Source organism: Triplophysa dalaica, chromosome 21 (genome assembly GCF_015846415.1).
Source record: "Triplophysa dalaica isolate WHDGS20190420 chromosome 21, ASM1584641v1, whole genome shotgun sequence".
Lineage (NCBI taxonomy): Eukaryota > Metazoa > Chordata > Actinopteri > Cypriniformes > Nemacheilidae > Triplophysa > Triplophysa dalaica.
The window spans coordinates 18899989-18920153 of NC_079562.1; the positions used below are offsets into that span (position 1 = coordinate 18899989).

General features: G+C 38.6%; 1 protein-coding gene across 1 annotated transcript; it reads right to left on the minus strand.

Annotated features, from left to right (window-relative positions):
* Nucleotides 1-1471: 1471 nt before the first annotated feature.
* Nucleotides 1472-18787, minus strand: tp53rk (TP53 regulating kinase). Its single transcript, XM_056735202.1, has 2 exons — nt 18381-18787; nt 1472-2227 (listed from the first exon to the last, which is right to left on the minus strand). Exons 1-2 carry the CDS (start codon nt 18607-18609, stop codon nt 1743-1745), a joined length of 714 nt encoding a protein of 237 aa, XP_056591180.1. The 5' UTR covers nt 18610-18787; the 3' UTR covers nt 1472-1742.
* Nucleotides 18788-20165: the final 1378 nt, after the last annotated feature.

A 20165-nucleotide genomic window follows, 5' to 3' on the forward strand; every position in this document is an offset into this window, starting at 1 on the left:
GTGCAGTCTGCTTTACAAACAGGTTTTTCTTTCGGCCTGCTTGAGCTTGTTCACAAAATCCATGATTAAAACTATTTTTTAAAGTCTGAGAAAGTTTTTTAAGCTTTTAAATCGTTTAGAAAAACGATTAATTCATTTAATTTTGTTGTGAAATTTTTGGTCACATTTACTGAAACGTCCTAAAAAATGCTGTGCCTTTTATATTGGAATCATCAGCAAAAGTAAATAGAATTAGTACTTTGTTGCTCCTCTAACTGCCTGAATTCTTTGAGGCATGGACTTCACTAATGAAAAACAATATTCCCCATCAATCTGGTTCCAACTTTCTCAAATAGCAGTTGACAGATCAGCTTTGCAGGACGGAGTTTTTTTAATTTCCAACAATACATTTTCAATGTGGCAAGATGCATTGTCATACTGAAAAATGACTTCATCGTGACTAAATTTCTCTTCCATGGTTGGGATGCACACCTGTGCATTGACTGTTGAAGTAATTATTGCCATCTCCCCTAGTCCTTTACCTGACATGCAACCCCATATCATTAATGAGTTGGGAAATTTGATTGTTTTCTTCAGGCAGTCATCTTTATATGATTCATTAGAACGGCACCAGACAAAGTTCTAGCGTCATCTCATTGGCGCTTTGACGTCTTCCTTGTTCTGCATGTGTTTTCCTTATATAACCTTCCCATTCGGTTTATACATACACCAAATTTTAGAAACAGCTGATTGAGAGCACCAAACTTCTTTGCCCACACTCTGCGTTGAAATTCCTTGTTGAATGAGTTTTATAATCCTTTCAACTGTTTCAACTGACAACTCTTTCGTTGGAGCCATGTTTCCCCATTAAACAGCTCATTAAGTTGTGTAAGTACTCCCCTTTAACTGACTAATTAGTTTTTTTAAACTTGTCCTATTATATGTTTTAGAAATGAAAAGTAAAGATGATTCCTAATGTTTTCCTCTATTTGATCTGTTCATGTTTAATGAAGCCAGAATGTTCAGCTATTTAACAAAATCGTGTCATTTCAGTGATTTTTTTGGTTTGCTATGAAGTTAAAAAGGTTATGAGCTAGGTGTGTTGTTTCCATTATTTTTTGCCGAGGTTGTATTCACAATGAGCAACGTTCTGCCATTAGTTTCTGTTACCGGTTTGTGTAGAATGTGTTTAAACTTAAATGTATGGAGTTCTACTATTTGTTGCAAATATCTGAAGTTTATGTTTACATAAAAATGGTATTAAATGGATTAATGGTTCAGGTAGGTTAAAAAAAGATTATTAAAAAACAGCATCAAAAACAAGCATTGATTAGTTTTTCTTAATAAATCTACTAAATACCAGCTTTGTACAATGGCTCAATTTTCTAATCTGGAAAAAACATCTATTATAAATACACTAAGAAAATCACAAAATCAAATAATGAATGAATGATGTCTTTAACCAGTGTGTTTTACAATGATGAAACAGTAATTTCTCTATATAATGTGTATTTATTGTTAATCTTTTTCTGAATGCAACATTTTCCACTACAGCATTGAAAACTACATTTAAAATAGGAGTACATAAGTTTTATCAAAAATAAATTCATACAACTGATTATATTATGTAACAACAATTATTGGTGTCTATGTTGAAAAAAAAACATTAATTTACTGGATGATATTCTTATCTTCAAACATCATTGTATGCTTTCGATTCCAAATTCCTGATGACTTTATTCTGCAAAACATTAGGTGCACTGTTAGCCAACCATAGACCTCTTCCGTCCTCTCAATCGAACCTCATCCAGTTTCTTAATGACAGCAGGGGCCTTTTTAGAAGAAGAAGTGTAACTTTTTAATAGTCTCTCAAATATAGCCTCTGTGTTGGGATGAGTGCTAAGAAAAGCTTTCTCTAACACATACAAGTCAACTCCTTTGTCTTCAGTCAGTGCAGAGATGTAACTCAATCCAAAGTCAATCAAAACCAGGTTGATGTTTTTGTGCTCGGCTTTAGAGAGCAGAAGCATGTTGGATGTTGTGAGGTCACCATGTATAACATCTTCATCATGCATCTGAGCCAGGATTTCACCAATCTTCTCAGCCAGAGTTTGAAGATGCTCTGTGCCTTGTACTGTTGCTTGAACTGGTACAATGTAATCTCTTACTGATACTGAGTGAACAATATCTTCCAGGAATATGCAATGGTTATTGTAGTCGACAAAATACACAACAGGTGCGTTGATACCTGGGACAGAAGAAATTTGCAAAATAAGTTCAAAACACATATTGTTTCCTCTCATAAACCCTAGTGCTGCACTTCAGAAGACTATCTAATGGGGGGGTAACTTTTATTAGAAGATTAACATAAAAATATGTAAATATTTGTGATACAAAATTAATTCTTGAAAATCTGTCATTTGAATTTTTGTTAGATTTTTTTACAAATATAGTGACACAATCATAATCGTAAATACAGTGTGAGATGAGACTTCAAGCGTTAGCAGGGGTCCTAGTTCTGATATACTGTAGATGCTGCTCTTTTATTTAAACTAAAATAAACATATCCCTTATTGTATTATCACTTAGTGTTTAACATGGTGGATACCTGCTCATTGACACTCTATAATGAAAAGTCAGTGGCGAGGAAGAATTTAGGTTCTGCAGAGCATGATGACCAGGGCCATACGGAATCTGATACTTTCTGCCGAGATCTGTGGGCTTGGATTGCGTGCGGCTCTGATGATGACCAAGGCTGCCTTTTCCGATAATGTTGTCTTTAACTTAACTCTTTCACCGCCATTGACGAGTTATCTCGTCATTTAAAAAAAAACACTTCCCTGCCAAAGATGAGTTATTACGGCAGTCAGTGTTTGCGCTGTTGAACAGCAGGTGGCGCTATAACGTGCCACTGGGAAAAAGTACAGAATCCCAGAACCTAGAACGTAAATGTTTTTCTCGGAGTAGAATCTGGGCGGAATCTTTGACAAAAAAGTTAATTATCTCAGCTGTTTAATCAAAATGATGCATTTTTGAAGAAACCTACCAACATCTACGGAGTGATAAAAAATGAAAAAATGAAGATAGAAGAATATGGTTTCTTTGTTTAAAAGCGGAGACTCTGTTCTTTCATTTGCCGTATTGTTTGTCCATATATTCTTTACAGAAAATTTACTGTGAGCCATTAAATTTCGGTAGAAATGTTAAAAACCGCTGGCGTAGGCTGGCAACTTTTTTTTAAAGAGGCTGGCGGCGAATGAGTTAACTACAGGTACACTTTTCTAGGTGCGTTCCCCAAAATATATCTTAGAAGGTTGCATAAGTAATACTTACTTAAATAGCACCTTGTGATGTGGCACATACATGGCGGTAATGCTGAATTGGTGGATATTGATAACTCAACAAAACAAATAGTCACTCACTGCTTTACTGCATTATGTGAGACAGCAGTGTTCTTTATAAAAGACTGTCCTGTCCTGAATGTAAGACCATGTTTGCATGTAGTGTGCTCACGATAGCAAATGTTTGACTTCGATACAAATTAAAACTTATAATGGTTAAACGTCAATATGCGCATCACTAATTGAAAAATGTATTAAGTATCCCTTTGAAAAATAAACCATTAAATTAATAAATGCTCTAGCAATATTTCCCATTATTAGTTAACGGAAGCCACAATATCTAGTGTTAAGAAATGGAACTGTTGTATAGCATTATTAAAGCTGGTAAGCTGCATGTTCACCTGTCACAAAATAAATCATGAATAAGCATACTTCAGGCTTTTGTCATTAAAATTCTTTAAACGGGTTAGTTAACATATCTGTAGGCGAAATGCTTCGTTGGTCCGCATAGATTTTGTCCGGACAGACTTCGTCCGTAGCCTTCTTTGCCACATACTTGCTTTAACTCTCGGCTTTAATGCCTCTTCGCGCATCTGCATCATTGACAAGCTGTGAACAGATGGAAAATGCACTTCTGTTTGCCGCCATGACTTTCATTTTGTCACCCCGAAAGCTGAGAGCCCATGGGCGCACACAAACATGGCTTCCGCAAATGGATGCATTTCAAAACAGCTGAAATGCACGTGTTATTAAAGTACCTATACCAAATTAATGAGAAATAGTATAGTTTTAGCGGAAGGGTATCGCAGTACTTTTCTAGTACCGGTCTATCGTGCAACACTACTTGCATGATTAAACATATGTTTATGAGAGATGTCATTTTGAAAGATTTATTGGAGTTCAATGAATTCAAGTTTATTTATATAGCGCTTTTCACAATGTGTATTGTTTCAAAGCAGCTTTACAGGGGCAAACAGGAAAAACAGATAAGTTAGAACAAAGCACAGTGCATGGTGTTTATACAACGAGTAAGATCATTCTAATAAATAATATCTAATTTCTAAATAAGTAAATAAATGAATGAATGTAGTCTCCCGGTGAGCAGGCCAACACTGCCCTGCTGTGGCGAGGAACCCACACTCCAATGATTGATTAATGGAGAAAAAAACCTCGGGAGAAACCAGGCTCAACCGGGAGGGCCAGATTCCCTCTGACGTGTCATAGCTGCACTCAAACTGCTGACATGTGATTTCAGTTTAGCATTTAATACCAGATATTGGCTCTCAATACTCGAGCAAGACATTTTAGCGTAAAACAGTACGCAGTTGCATGAGCCAATAGAGTTTGAGAGTGAGCAGTGATGGAGCGTTTTTATTGGTTGAATGTACTACATTTACATTTACTCGTTTGGCAGACGCTTTTATCTAAAGCGACTAGGGTTGGGTATTTTTTTTTTTCAATACCGTTGCCACAGCGGTACTTTTAAAACTGTACCGGTGCCTAAATCGATACTTTTAATAAAGAGCCACAAAACACTAGGGGATGACATTAAAGAACAAAATGTTCAATCAAATATATATTAAGTAGAAAAAATTACACAACTTCACAATTAAAGTGAATGTGAAATGAGCATGTACACTTACATTGCGAGAAAAATGTTATATTGTTTACTGTTTACCCTCCAGCCACAACTAAATGCTCATTGTATTAAATATGGGCAGAAAATGCGTTGAATATATCAATAGATTAAGTCCATTTACAGAGACATTATATGTGCATTATTTTAAAAACAGACAGTATGTATAATTAATAAGTATAATTATATGCCTATACATGTCTAGAGATCAGACTGACAGATGCTATAAAGTTTTAGCACTTTCACTGCTGTGTCTCGTTGTCTTTCTTGCCAAATGCATTACAGTGTTGAGAATGAGCTCCACAGCACGGCCTTTATTGGTTTTAAATTCGCTAGACAGTTTTAGACTACCTGAACACTGCAAGCCTTAATGCTAAATTGTGATCTTTTGCTCAGATTGGATTTTTTGTTTGGCTGGTCACACTATTTTTAAAATGTGGCCAATATCAGATTCCAGTGTGAACTGGTGATGGTTATAAAACTGAGTAGCATGCGCAAAACAACAATAACATGGAACAGGCAGCAAGCTTTCATACAGAGTTAAGCAAGAGTCAAGTCAGCGGGTGTGTTTGACTTTATGCGGTACTGAGCAGATTGTTCTCGCTATTTTAGAGAATTCCCGGAGTAGTCCGGTCCAGTCTGTGCGCTTGCTGGTTTGCATGTCCCAGCATGTAGAACACACCTATAGCTTATGTTTTACCACCGTGTCAACACGCACGCGAGTTGTGGACGCAAAGCGATAAAAGACAATAGACACCATTAAGGTGTTTGTCATATTGCATCGCCCTGTATCCAGTAGGGATGCACCGATCCGATACTCTGGATCGGAATTGGGGCCGATATGGGTCTTTTTTGCTGGATCAGGTATCCGTCTGACGGGTTCCCTTCAATCCGATCCGTTGCTATACCCGTTTTTTTTTACTTTAGGATGTACTAATGTACTATGATTTAAACACATAACATATCTCATCTCTTTGTGTTATAACTGTTTTGAACTATCCGGTATTGTCGTGAGTTAAGCAGGTGCATTAAGCACGTCATTATGCGGCCAATGCGCATTACTTTAAATAGCGTATTAGCGAATGTATTAAGCGGATGTGCATGAGCGAGTTTGGAGACTTTTATACTGTGGTAGTTTTGAGTAATAAACAGAGAATTATTTGTTAAACATCTTGTAATTATCTGTATTTGTTTTGTATGTTTTTTTTTAAGTTTAATACAGCACTTAATTACATTTAAAAAAAATCATACTTTTAAAAGTAAAAATACCTAAGTAAAGGAAAGTGGTAGATTTTAATAGACTCATGAATTAAAAGTTAAAAAAAAAACATTTATTTATGGACTGTAGTGGGGTAATTATGATGTGCATCATACTGTAGGGAAGTATTTTTTGTCCAAAGTACTCTGATAAAGTACAGATATTTTAAAATGTACTTGAAAGTAAACATGATTAAGAACTATCCACCTCTGGCAATAAAAGTTAAAATATGCAACTGTACTTTGATCAAGAAAAACAGTGCCATTTCTTATTAAAACAGATTCTAGTCAAATGTCTCAATCGCCGGCTCAGTCAGCATTTAAGTAGCATTGAAATGAGGCACCGCAACATGCGTTTTGATCCAGTCCAAATACATACCGGTTACATAGGTACCGGAGCCATATTGGCATCGGATTTCGGTACCCAACCCTAGAAGTGACTTACATTGCATTGTACTATACAATGCAATGTATAGTACAATGCAATATAACTATGTGCAATCCTCTGGGATCGAACCCATGACCTTGGTGTTGCTAGCACCATTCTCTAACCACTGAGCCTTTTATACTAAACGAACAACCCCCTTACCAAGCGAGTCAACTGAGTTAAAGTGAGATTGTATGAACTGGTAGGACATGTAGATTGTTCATGGTCTAATTAGATAATAGGTGTGGGCGGCGATATAACCACATTCTTCTACCACATTGTAAAAAATATTCTGGGGGATGGTAAATACAACTAATTGAAATAGGTTATATTTTACTTCGCTACTTTAGTTAAAAAGTATAAAACAGTGGGTACAGAAAGAATTCAGACCCCCTTAAATTTTTCATTCTTTGCAGCCATTTGCTAAAATCATTTTAGTTCATTTTTTCCCCTCATTAATGTACACACAGCATCCCATATTGACAGAAAAAATTGTTGACATTTTTGCAGATTTATTAAAAAAGAAAAACTGAAATATCACATGGTCCTAATTATTCAGACCCTTTGCTGTGACAATCATATATTTAACTGAGGTGCTGTCCATTTCTTCTAATCATCCTTGGGATGGTTTTACACCTTTATTTGAGTCCAGCTGTGTTTGATTATACTGATTGGACTTGATTAGGAAAGCAACACATCTGTCTATACCAGACCTTACAGCTCACAGTGCATGTCAGAGCAAATGAGAATCATGAGGTCAAAGGAATTACCTGAAGAGTATAGAGACAGAATTGTGGCAAGGCAAAGATCTGGCCAAGGTTACAAAAAAATTCTGCTGCACTTAAGGTTCCTAAGAGCACAGTGGCCTCCATAACCCTTAAATGGAAGACGTTTGGGACGACCAGAACACTTCCTAGAGCTAGCCGTCCGGCCAAACTGAGCTATCGGGGGAGAAGAGCCTTGGTGAGAGAGGTAAAGAAGAACCCAAAGATCACTGTGGCTGAGCTCCAGAGATGCATTCGGGAGATGGGAGAAAGTTGTATAAAGTCAGCCATCACTGCAGCCCTCCATCAATGGTTTTATGGCAGAGTGGCCCGACGGAAGCCGCTCCTCAGTGCAAGACACATGAAACCCTGCTTGGAGTTTGCTAAAAAACACCTGAAGGACTCAAGATGGTGACAAATAAGATACTCTGGTCTGATGAGACCAAGATAGAACTTTTTGGCCTTAATTCTAAGCGGTACGTGTGGAGAAAACCAGGCACTGCTCATCACCTGTCCAATAAAGTCCCAACAGTGAAGCATGGTGGTGGCATCATCATGCTGTGGGCGTGTTTTTCAGCTGCAGGGACAGGACGACAGTTTGCAATCGAGGAAAATATGAATAAGCCCAAGTATAGGGATATCCTGGATCAAAACCTTCTCCAGAGTGCTCAGGACCTCAGACTGGGCCGAAGGTTTACCTTCCAACAAGACAATGACCCTAAGAACACAGCTAAAATAACGAAGGAGTGGCTTCACAACAACTCCATGACTGTTCTTGAATGGCCCAGCCAGAGCCCTGACTTAAACCCAATTGAGCATCTCTAGAGAGACCTAAAAATGGCTGTCCTCCAACGTTTACCATCCAATCTGACAGAACTGGAGAGGATCTGCAAGGAGGAATGGCAGAGGATACCCAAATTCAGGTGTGAAAAACTTGTTGCATCTTTCCCAAAAAGACTCATGGGTGTATTAAATCAAAAGGGTGCTTCTACTAAATACCGAGCAAAGGGTCTGAATACTTAGCACTATGTGATATTTCAGTTTTTGCTTTTTAAATAAATCTGCAAAAATGTCAAAAATTCTGTGTTTTTCTGTCAAAACCCCATGCTGTGTGTACATTAATGAGGAAAAAAAATAATTTAAATGATTTTAGCAAATGGCTGCAATATAACAAAGAGTGAAAAATTGAAGGGGGTCTGAATACTTTCCGTATCCACTGTAAATAAGAATGAGTACATTTTACCCTCACTACCTATGGCAATTAAAAAAGTTAAGTAAAATATACCTCAATATAATTGATAAAAACAACCCATAAAACTCAGTAAAGATAAAGTCTCTAAAATTGAGAACATTCTGCCTATTTGTTAACATTACGAATGACAACATTAAAATATTGAGTACAATTTAAGCTAAATATTAGCCCTGGAACAGTGCGCATGCTTCAACTTCAAGGTGGGAATCAAGGGATTCAATTCATCGTCGTCCATTGTACTGGTGGGACGAGGAAGTATCGAATTAAAGTTGCATTTTGTTTAACACGTCACTATCAATATTAGTGGTCGACCAATATATTGCTTAGGCCGATTTAAAAATAAGTAAATCTTTCTGTTTGGCTGAAAGTTTGGTGACGTTAATGCATTAGCCTTTTGTTCCTTAGAAAGATGGCTACGCTCGACCACATGTGGCTCCCCACAGTTGGCGCACGACACCAAATCACAGCGGGAACAACCTGAGAGCAAACTGTTTTAAATGCCTTAAAACCGATCCCGCAGCAACCAGTGCCACATGCCATCCAACCTGCATGGCGGCGAACAAAATCCAACACTCAAAGCCAGCGTTTAAAAAAGACAGTGAAATAACCAACCATCATTCCCTTTTTAACGTGACGTTGTGTTGTGTGTAACAAGCTAAAAATCCGGCATGCAGCAAAGTCTTATTCAAACAGTCCCGTTCGGTGTCATATCTGAAACCAGTGGTAACTACAACTGAGGACACAAACATAATAAAAAATATAGCTGCAAGCAGCAATTGTGGGGAACAACAAGGGCTCAAAGGAAAATACATAGACATTTCTGAAGAATAGTTTAGTATAATAGTTTTATTTTAATCTGCATGAAACAGAAAGTGCATAAACCTAAAAAAACAAGAAAATCTTCATTGCTTTACTGACAAAATGGGAATATATATAGATTGATGGATTTTTTGGTAGAGCAGACATCCAGTTGTTGAATGTGTGGTGTAGTAGCCTGGCGCAGCAGTTAGCTGTGTGCTCAATTCTAACTGTCATAGACTGTTATCGGCTCTACTCATAAGAAAAACTCTTTACGCTCGTTTCAGTTGGTCGTTTAATGTGTCATGGATCAAAGTAATAGCATTTCAATACTATTACACACTATTTTTTATTAAAAAAGTTTTTACATAGTTGACTTATTTTTTCTTTATTGTAGCATTAAATGTTATACATAACTTTTTTGCAACATGCCATGTATGTCATTGACTTTGCAGGACCCACAAAAGTTCTTCAAAATGTATACGTCTAATACAGTTGAAAGAAAAAGTATGTGAATCCTTTGGGCTTACTTGGATTTCTTCATAAATTGGTCATAAAATGTGTTCTGATCTTCATCTAAGTCACAACAATAGAGAAACACAGTCTGCTTAAACTAATACCGCACAAACATTATACGTTTTCATGTTTTTCTCACTTCAGGTAGGTGGAGAGTTCCTGCCTCAAGTGGAGGAGGTCAAGTATCTGGGGGTCTTGTTCACGATTGAGGGAAGGATGGAACGGGAGATTGACAGACGGATCGGGGCAGCTTCTGCAGTCATGCAGTCGCTGTACCGGTCTGTCGTGGTGAAGAAGGAGCTGAGCCGCAAGGCGAAGCTCTCGATTTACCGGTCAATCTACGTTCCTACTCTCACCTATGGTCATGAGCTGTGGGTCATGACCGAAAGGACAAGATCTCGGATACAGGCAGCCGAAATGAGCTTTCTCCGCAGGGTGGCCGGGCGATCCCTTAGAGATAGGGTGAGAAGCTCGGTCACTCGGGAGGAGCTCAGAGTAGATCCGCTGCTCCTCCACATCGAGAGGGGCCAGCTGAGGTGGCTCGAGCATCTTTTCCGGATGCCCCCTGGATGCCTTCCCGGGAAGGTGTTCCGGGCATTTCCCACCGGTAGAAGACCCCGGGGAAGACCTAGGACACGCTGGAGGGACTATGTCTCCCGGCTGGCCTGGGAACGCCTCGGTGTCCCCCCGGAAGAGCTGGAGGAAGTGTCTAGGGAAAGGGAAGTCTGGGCATCCCTGCTTAGACTGCTGCCCTCGTGACCCGGCCCCGGATAAGCGGAAGAAGATGGATGGATGTTTTTATTGAACACAACATGTAAACATTCATAGTGCAGGGTGGAAAAAGTATGTGAACCTTTGGGTTTAATAACTGGTTGACCCTCCTTTGGCAGCAATAACCTCAACCAAACGTTTTCTATAGTTGCAGATCAGACCTGCACAACGGTCAGGAGAAATTTTGGACCATTCCTCTTTACAAAAAGTGTTTCAGTTCAGCAATATTCTTGGGATGTCTGGTGTGAATCGCTCTCTTGAGGTCATGCCACAGCATCTCAATCGGGTTGAGGTCAGGACTCTGACTGGGCCACTCCAGAAGGCGTATTTTCTTCTGTTGAAGCCATTCTGTTGTTGATTTACTTCAATGCTTTGGGTCGTTGTCCTGTTGCATCATCCATCCTTTGATAAGCTTCAGTTGGCGGACAGATGGTCTTAAGTTTTCCTGCAAAATCTCTTGATAAACTTTGGAATTCATTTTTCCATCGATGACAGTAATCCGACCAGGGCCTGAGGCAGCAAAGCAGCCCCAAACCATGATGCCCCCTCCACCATATTTCACAGTTGGGATGAGGTTTTGATGTTGGTGTGCTGTGCCTTTTGTTCTCCACACATAGCGTTGTGTGTTCTTTCCAAACAACTCAATTTTGGTTTCATCTGTCCACAGAATGTTTTGTCAGTAGTGCTGTGGAACATCCAGGTGCTCTTTTGCAAACTTCAAACGTGCTGCAATGTTGTTTTTGGACAGCAGTGGCTTCCTCCGTGGTGTCCTCCCATGAAGTCCATTCTTGTTTAATGTTTTCCTTATTGTAGATTTGTCAACAAAAATGTTAGCATGTGCCAGAGATTTCTGTAAGTGTTTAGCTGACACTCTAGGATTCTTCTCCACATCATTAAGCATTCTGCGCTGTGCTCTTGCAGTCATCTTTACAGGACGACCACGCCTAGGGAGTGTAGCAACAGTGCTGAACTTTCTCCATTTGTAGACAATCTGTCTTGCCGTGGACACATGGACATCAAGGCTTTTAGATATACTTTTGTAGCCCTTTCCAGCTTTATGCAAGTCAACAATTCTTGATCGTAGGTCTTCTGAGAGCTCTTTTGTGCGAGGCATGGTTCACATCAGACAACGCTTCTTCAGAACAGCTAACTCAAAACTGGTGTGTGTTTTTGATTGGACAGGCCAGCTTTAATCAACACATCCCATCTCATCACATTGATTGGACCCCAGGTTGGCTGACTCCTGGCTCCAATTAGCTCTGGGAGAAGACATTAGCCTAGGGTTTCACAAACTTTTTCCACCATGCACTATGAATGTTTACATGTTGTGTTCAATAAAAACATGAAAACTTATAATGTTTGTGCGGTATTAGTTTAAGCATACTGTGTTTCTCTATTGTTGTGACTTAGATGAAGATCAGAACACATTTTATGACCAATTTATGAAAAATCCAAGTAAGCCCAAAGGGTTCACATACTTTTTCTTTCAACTGTATGTATAAAATGTATTTGCACCCACAAACGCTGGAAACCAGCACACACAGTGTGGCAACTGGCAGCGAGCGTGCACTAAGCACACAGTCGGTAAAAGCACCAACAACAGACGCTGGGAGTGAGCGCAAACAGTGGAGGCAGCAGTCAAAAACGCAGGCAGTGACGTACACAGCCAAGCTCATAGCTGCCTCAGATTGCAGCGATATGAGCTTGGCTATGCTGCAGCAACAAACGATCAACACGTGTAGTCTTGTGGGCATGGTGTAGTGGTCGACCGATTATCGAACTGGCCGATTATCGCCGTCGATATTAAGGATTTAGCCGATAATCGATTTCGGTCATTTTCAAAGCCGATTTGCCGATAAAGTCATTTAATTTTGAAAAAATGCAGGCTCTGATGCAGCCAAGGATTTAGTGAGAGCAGTCGGAACACGTCACTCTAGTTTGTTGCCTAGAGTAATGCCCGCCCACTGCCCCTCTGATCTTTGGGACTAAGTCACGAGTCCATCCAATCAACACGGGAGACTGCGGAACACTCACAGCAAAAGCACTTACTAACTGACTTACTAACTGGAGCTGCTTCGGGTTCATGCTCTCTGAGGTAAGGCAGCATCAGACGTTGAAATAAATCACAATCCAGCACACTGCACGCGTTTCTTGTAATTGATCGAGCTGGCATTTTGCACGTCATTTTGAGTGACGCCATTTAAAAAATACAAGCCATTTTAAAGCATAAAGAGCTTGAATCGTCGGTCTTCAGTCAGAGCGCTCTCATGCACGCGCACACACCCACACAGACACCGCAATCTCAAGCTGCTCGCGACAAATTTTAGATCAATTATTTTTCGCAACTTATTTATACACATAATTGTTCAAAGACACACATGAGTGTGATTAAATGCCCGTCTTGCCGACAATACACTCAAGGAATAGGCTAATGTACTAACTAAGTGTGTCTAAAATATGCTTTTAATGTTATAGCTACATGAAAACATTAGCGCTCTTTTCAACAACATACACACTAAAGCTGGTGGATGAGCTTCATTCAATTCATTTTTTCATTTGTTCCTTGTTGTTTTTTACTGTGTTGCTTGTGGTTTACAAAATGTTCACAGAATTCTGCTGGGTGCTCCCTTCTTTCTTTTGTTATTATTAATATAAGTGTTATGATTAAGATTTATCTGTCAGAATTAAAAATCTTTAAAATGTTTCAGAGCCTGTGTTCTTAATTTCTATATAAATTTACGTTTTTACACCATATATATATATATCGGTTCAAAATATCGGCTATCGGTCCAATTCACATGGAAATAATTGGTATCGGCCTGAAAAACGCATATCGGTCGACCTCTAGTCTAGTGTTAATCTCTTTCCCTTCTGAGAAAACGACTGGATTTCTTCCAGTCTATATAAAGTCCCTCCTTCCAAAATCTGATTGTTAAAGCTGACCAGGTCTGTCGTAATTGGTTCCCCACTTAGAGTGTGTGTCCCCACCTATTCCATCAGTTTGTTCGGTGCGCCCCTTTTAGCAATAACAATCGCGTCAACTTCACTTCATCAGTTAAAAACACGCGGATCGATCCAAGTGTAACGGAGATCTGCTAGTGCATGTGCAAACGTCAATCTTGTTAGAGATCGTATGTTTTTCCTACTATAGCAAGGGAAATGACACCGGACCGAGGGGCGTCAGACAGGTTGTATTAATTAACACTAATAACAGGAGTGTTAGTTTTGCCTTTTAATATTGGACCAGAGTTGGATAATAAAACAAGCAGCAGGGCTCTAGACTAACTTTTTGCACTGGTGCGCCTAACTTTTTTTCTTGGTTTCACCAGCACAAAAGTTAGGTGCACCCAAATTTTAGACCGCATCGCATTTAACGCATTTAACATTTTCCTGCTTTAACCAGTTCACTTTTTTTAATGACCATAGGCAAAATTTACTTGTAAATGTTTATCTTACAAACTGTTTAACATTAAGTTCTTCATTTGAAGCACAAATCTACAAGAAAGGTAACCTACTGAAAAAGTGTTGGTGCTTAAAGTGCTTCAGTGAAGTGAAATTTAAACTTAAAAGATCTCAAGATAAATGGACAAGGGCTTGAAAGCTCCGTGTCAGAGCATTGCTTCTGATTTTCGGACGGATCAGCCCTTAACTTTAATGAGGCCTTAACCTTTAACTTTAACATTATTCACGAAAAAGTTGTGAATTGTTCTTGTCATCTTCTCTCATCATCCGCTGCTACATCCACTCTGTTTAACTTACAGCATTAGGCTGCTCACCTCTCTGTCTGCAGCACACGCATTTTCAAACGTACACCAGAGGTTGCGCTACAGTTTTTTTTGTCCATCATTTTTACTGACATGCTCGTAAAAAATCTTTCATAATCTGTTATTTCCCGTCATTATGGTTCAAGATTGCGTTAGGTTGTAATTTGTATCTTCGTGACATCATCACGCTGTACTGGCGTCTGTTTTGTGATACAACCGAATGCCCAATAAAGCCGTTACAGTTTTTGATAGCATATTCAAGCCCTTTCCAAATCACTTTTTATTTTGCTCATATCTTTTGTATGAAACAAAAGTTATGGCTGATGTCGGCTGTGATTTTTAGGAACGGAATTTGGAGTAAATCGTGTTTAAATTTCAGTGATGAAATTGAAAGCACAACAGTCCAGTATCACAAATAAAAGTCACTTTACAGTGGTAAGAGACTTACTCTATTAACAATTTATAAATTGCCTACTCCCGGTGCTGAAGACTGGGAGCTCTGTCAACTCACGAATACATGGTGTAAAATAACTTGCTACTCCCGGTGCTGAAGACTGGGAGCTCTGTCAACTCACGAATACATGGTGTAAAATAACTTTGCGTGACATAGTTTACACAGGACTGGCGGGAAATTTGCATTGTAACTCCTTCATTATTCATGTTATGTTGTTTACTTGGATAGGTGAACTGTCTTTCCCGCGTCCCAGCGCGATATCCGACAGGTTTTCCCGGAACACATCATATGTCTAGTCCGTAACAATGACGGGTGAAAACATGCAGGTCGCTAAGCGAGCAAATCACGCTGGAGGGAAATGGGGATTTACAAATTGCCCTCATTGTGATCCGAAAAAATGACGGACGGCCTTCAGATTTTTCGAGAATTTTCAGTTAACGCGAACGCTGGTACACACACGTGCTGGAATATCTGGACCACGGCCAATCAGAGGGGGTGTCCGCCCTTCACTATCTCTGATTGATTTAGAATACGATATGTGCCTGATGTGTGTCTCTTGATGAATCACATGAAGACTTTCAGAATTGCGGAGACTTTTTTCCCTTCGAACGGCTGGTCGCACCGGTGCGACCTCTGATAATTTTAAGTCGTACCATTGAAAAATAAGGTCGCATGTGCGACTAAATTGGTCGCACTCTAGAGCCCTGAGCAGATTGACCAGGAGGCATTTGCAAGCAGGACTTCAAAGGACGTTTCACACACACACACACAATATTAGGCTATTACACAGAACAGCTTTCACAGCCGATGTTAAAGTCATGGAAGCTGTTATTTGACCGTTGGTTATCTTAGAATGTGTGTAGCTGAATTCCTATTACCAGCTGTATGACTGTGATGAAAGTAAAAGTAGTTTATCGCGTAGCTCAGTCAACTGTTTTTGTAATCTCTGATAAGCAAACACTACTCCAGCGGCAATTCCTCTTCTCTAAAGAAGGCCTCGCCCCTTTTTTCGGGTATTCCATTGGACGGAGGTTATTAAAAGCACTAGGAATAGTGACATCATGTACCTGGGAAGTAGAGGGCTTTAGTCCTTGAAAAGCAAATTCTGTTGAAGACAATATCTCGCTTGGCACTGAACTTTGAGCTTTATCCTTTAGCAAGGAATTATTTATGCTCTAATAAGCAACATAACACTCTAGCTAAAGGTTAAAAAATGGGATCAGGTGGAACATGCTCTTTAAGGTTGCAATGTTTTAGAGGTCTATTAAGCCCTCCGTCATACAGTAGCTTTAACAATGTAGGCATACATATGTATATAAAAAGTAGCTAGTTGTTGATTCTGGTGTATTTCTAAGGAGAAAGCGTCATTAATTGTTCTCGTGTTAGGTGTGCGCAACAAACGAATTAAGTTGAAAACATAATAAATCACAAACTTCAAGGTACAGTTTGTAGAAATTGTCGCTAGAGGGCACACGATCAAAACAACAACAATCGCGTAGATTGATGTAGTATAGAAGCGTGGAATGATGGGATACGTTGTCTTCAACTCCACCACTGACATTACCGCTGTTCATCAATCAGACAGGAATGATAAATCATGTTAGTAGAAGAGGTAAAATAATAAAGTTTGTTTTTCCGTTGCGTTTGATGAAATCATTTCATTATAATGAATTAGACCTGAGTAATGCAAGGTTTAGAATAAATTGTTTGTCAAAGATGTTACAGTAATTGTCCAATTCGATGGTGTGATAGCACAGCACAGTTTTAATAGTTCAAATCAATCTTCGTAAAATTATTTTGAACGTACCCACATCATTTGCAATTATGTTAGAAGGACCGACGGTACAAACTACTTCCCCATCTGTCTACAACAGTGTCACGCAGTTGCTATGTCAGTAAAGGCGGTAACAAAGGGTAACGCGGATATGACGCCATTGAGAGGTGACTCAACGGCCATGGTCCACTGATTAGAATGGCAATTTTCTGTGGATTTAAAAGCAGTTGGAAACATTTCAGGTATTGTAAGTACTGAGATGAAAAAAATATTAGATTAGATTAGATTAGATTCAACTTTATTGTCATTACACATATACAAGTACAGTGTAACGAAATGTAGTTTAGGTCTAACCAGAAGTGCAATTAGCAAGTGCAGGATATACAGTGTGAATAAATACAGAATACAATATTAGGAAAATACTATACAATAGGCATGTACTATGAAAATATGACAGTCGGTATGTACTATGAACAATATATAACATTGGCCTAGTGGTTTTGGGAAATTTAACTGAAAAATTCTTACAAACTGTACCTTTAACATTAATCTGTTTTGCTGAAAGTGTGTGCTTCACTCGCGGCATCATAATAATGTATGAATGCTCTGGTCCGGATAGTAAAGTGATACTGCCATGCGTGGGAGTGGGACAATGGCACTGTGAAAAAGGCCCGATTCCCGCCCTGAGTTTTAATATATATATTGATAAATCAATTTGTTCAACTGTTAAAACACTTTTTTTGCTTCATTTTTGATGGCTCATGCTCTATATGTTTTTGAATTTTAGTTTGTGAACTCTCATTTTACCATGTGTTATCCCCATTTATATCTAAGGTGCCAATGATTATGTATTATAATGTATTCTTATAGATTTAGTCACTTAATTTTGCCATTAAAATTCACCAGATTGCAGCCATACGCAAGTTATTCCTTTAAAATATGCTACATTTTCTTATGGGGGAGAATGCCCACGGACCCTGGGAAATATGTTTAGACCCCATAGTCTCACAAAATTCTGTGGGAAAAACTTTCAACCCTTTTATACTATGAAATATATACTTTTTGACAAACACAATTTCTTTTGGTTCAAATGATTTAAGATTACAGTCTCTCTGTTTAGCACCAAACAATAACAAAGCGTCTCTGAGGCTATTAAATGAGCAAAATAAAATCAGCTGTCATTAAGTACATGTTTGTCAGTATCAGTAATATGAATACAATTTTGAATAATTGCATTTCAGGCTGATTTAAGGTGTTCCCTTATATTTTTGGCTTGTGCTCCAAAAATTATAAATCAGGGGCTACAGTTCACCTAGTAAAACAAAGTTACTCCGGAGCCCTGCATTAGGGATGTGACAATTCCGAAGGTGGCACTGACTATGGAAGATCATGCTTTTAACAAAAAGCTTTAAGAGACATCACATGGTTTAACATCTGAGATAGGAGCACAGATGAAACAACTTTATTTTTTCATTGTAAGGCTGACAGGAATTTATATTATTTGAATGACAGTTTTTACATTTTAATGATATTATCATATCCCTTAGGAAAATAGTCATTGTTTAACAATTTACTGTGGTTGGAGCATATGAAATAGCCAGTTAGTAAAAATAAGTACTATGCAGCTGTTTACAGCTTCACACTAACCTGCTCTCCTGCATCGAAGTATAGATCGCACTTCTTGCGCGGTTCGGCGGCGTGTCAATTTCTCATCGACTGAAGGGTGGCGATATAACTTTGGGAATCTCTCTTTAATAATGACGGACCGTCCTAAAAACCTACCACGATACACGCGGGCTTCAGCGCCCTGTTTAATCATCTGTGCCTCAGCTAGATACGAAGGGACCTGTTTTCGTAGAACGTCTGTCTCTGCCATGTTTCGAGCACACTTCCTGTGTGTTCCCTAGTGACTGCTCTCTTCGCTTATTCGGATCAAAGACACTCTTTTTTCCAAACCTGTCTGTCCTATTCCTTGTTAGTACCGTGATGTATTTCGTAAGAATAAACCAAAAAAATCGGCTAACCTATCGCCGACCAATTCTTATTCTTTTTGTTTTATGACATTGCCAGTCTACGTCTTGGTGCATTACTGCCACCTTCTGTTCCGGAGTGTGAATTTTAATAACACTAACAATTTCCCAGCAATCGCAAAAGTTTTTACAACTTTTACCAACGTTGCATTTTGATTACAATTACGTAATGTTGCAGTAGACCTCCAACGTTTTAAAAAACATTCTTAAAGTAGTTAAAAAACGTAATTATCACGAATACAAACTAGACCAAACTGCAACTTTTGTGACACGTTTTATCTATGTGCTAAAATAAGTAATATCTACGTTACAATACGTTCAAAAAGCGTTGTGATAGTGCCAAAAATATAATCATTTTTCTTTTACCTTTATATTTCTCTAAAATTTTCTCTTAGAATATTCTGGAGTGCCCCGGATCACACAAATCCCTGGATTAAATAACAGTAATAGAAAAAAGATGATAAATTAATTTTAATAATGAAAAAAATATTAAATGAAACAAGTAAAGACGGTAAATAAATACATAGACAATGATATACTTTGTTTAATGAAAAATGAGAAACAAACTTTAAACAAAGACTTTGCAAAACACTACAAACTGCTACGGTATCCAAATTCTAACCATAATATGTGTATTAATATGTGTATTCTAACCAAATTATGTGTATGTGTATTATCAATTCATCCTAAAAAGTCACTAACGTTACACTTATTAAAAGTTATGTTAGTTTTCGCAAAGGATAAGCCAAAATCAGAATCAAAATCAACCTACAAGTAGTAGAAAGACTCTTGCTTTCAAACTTACAAAAAATGAAACACATCCCATGAAGTAACTTTCATTGGATTAAGTTTTTAATCATACTATGAATATTAATAAAAACATACAGAGTTTATATTACAAAAGGTTTGAACGGCACCGTTCGAACAACAATGTTTTTAACCTCAGTTCCTCCTTTCAACGTAATTTCCTTGTAACCAATGTGAAGAGTTATGGGCAGAGCGACACATGGAGCTCCTCCCCCATATGTAGCACCGCCCCGTACTGCAGCCTGCAGCCAGGTGTACTTGAACTAACCGTAATTGCCACGGATGGAGTGTGCTCTATGGTCGGATCTAAGAATGCCCTTGTAGGGTTGTGTAAAGCTGATGACCATTTTCCAGATCTTTGGAAGTGTCACTGAATTATTCACCAAGAAAACTTGGTGTCTAAAAAACTAAACTTAAACCCTGTTACAAACCTGTGCTGGAAATTGTCAATTTTATACGCACACATGCTCTCAAATCACAGATAGTACCATATGATGTGAGATGACCGTGAGATGGCTTTCAAGAGGTAATGTTCTTTCCCGTTTTTTTTAACTTTTGAATCCAGTTAAGCTGTTTCATGCGGAGAAGAGAAGGA

Bases quoted from the DNA above. Each gene is read 5' to 3' on its own strand.
- tp53rk (XM_056735202.1), bottom strand. From the start codon at position 18,609: ATGGCAGAGACAGACGTTCTACGAAAACAGGTCCCTTCGTATCTAGCT. The intron at 2,228-18,380 runs GTTAGTGTGAAG...CTTCTGTCCCAG, and splicing joins ACTTCGATGCAGGAGAGCAG to GTATCAACGCACCTGTTGTG.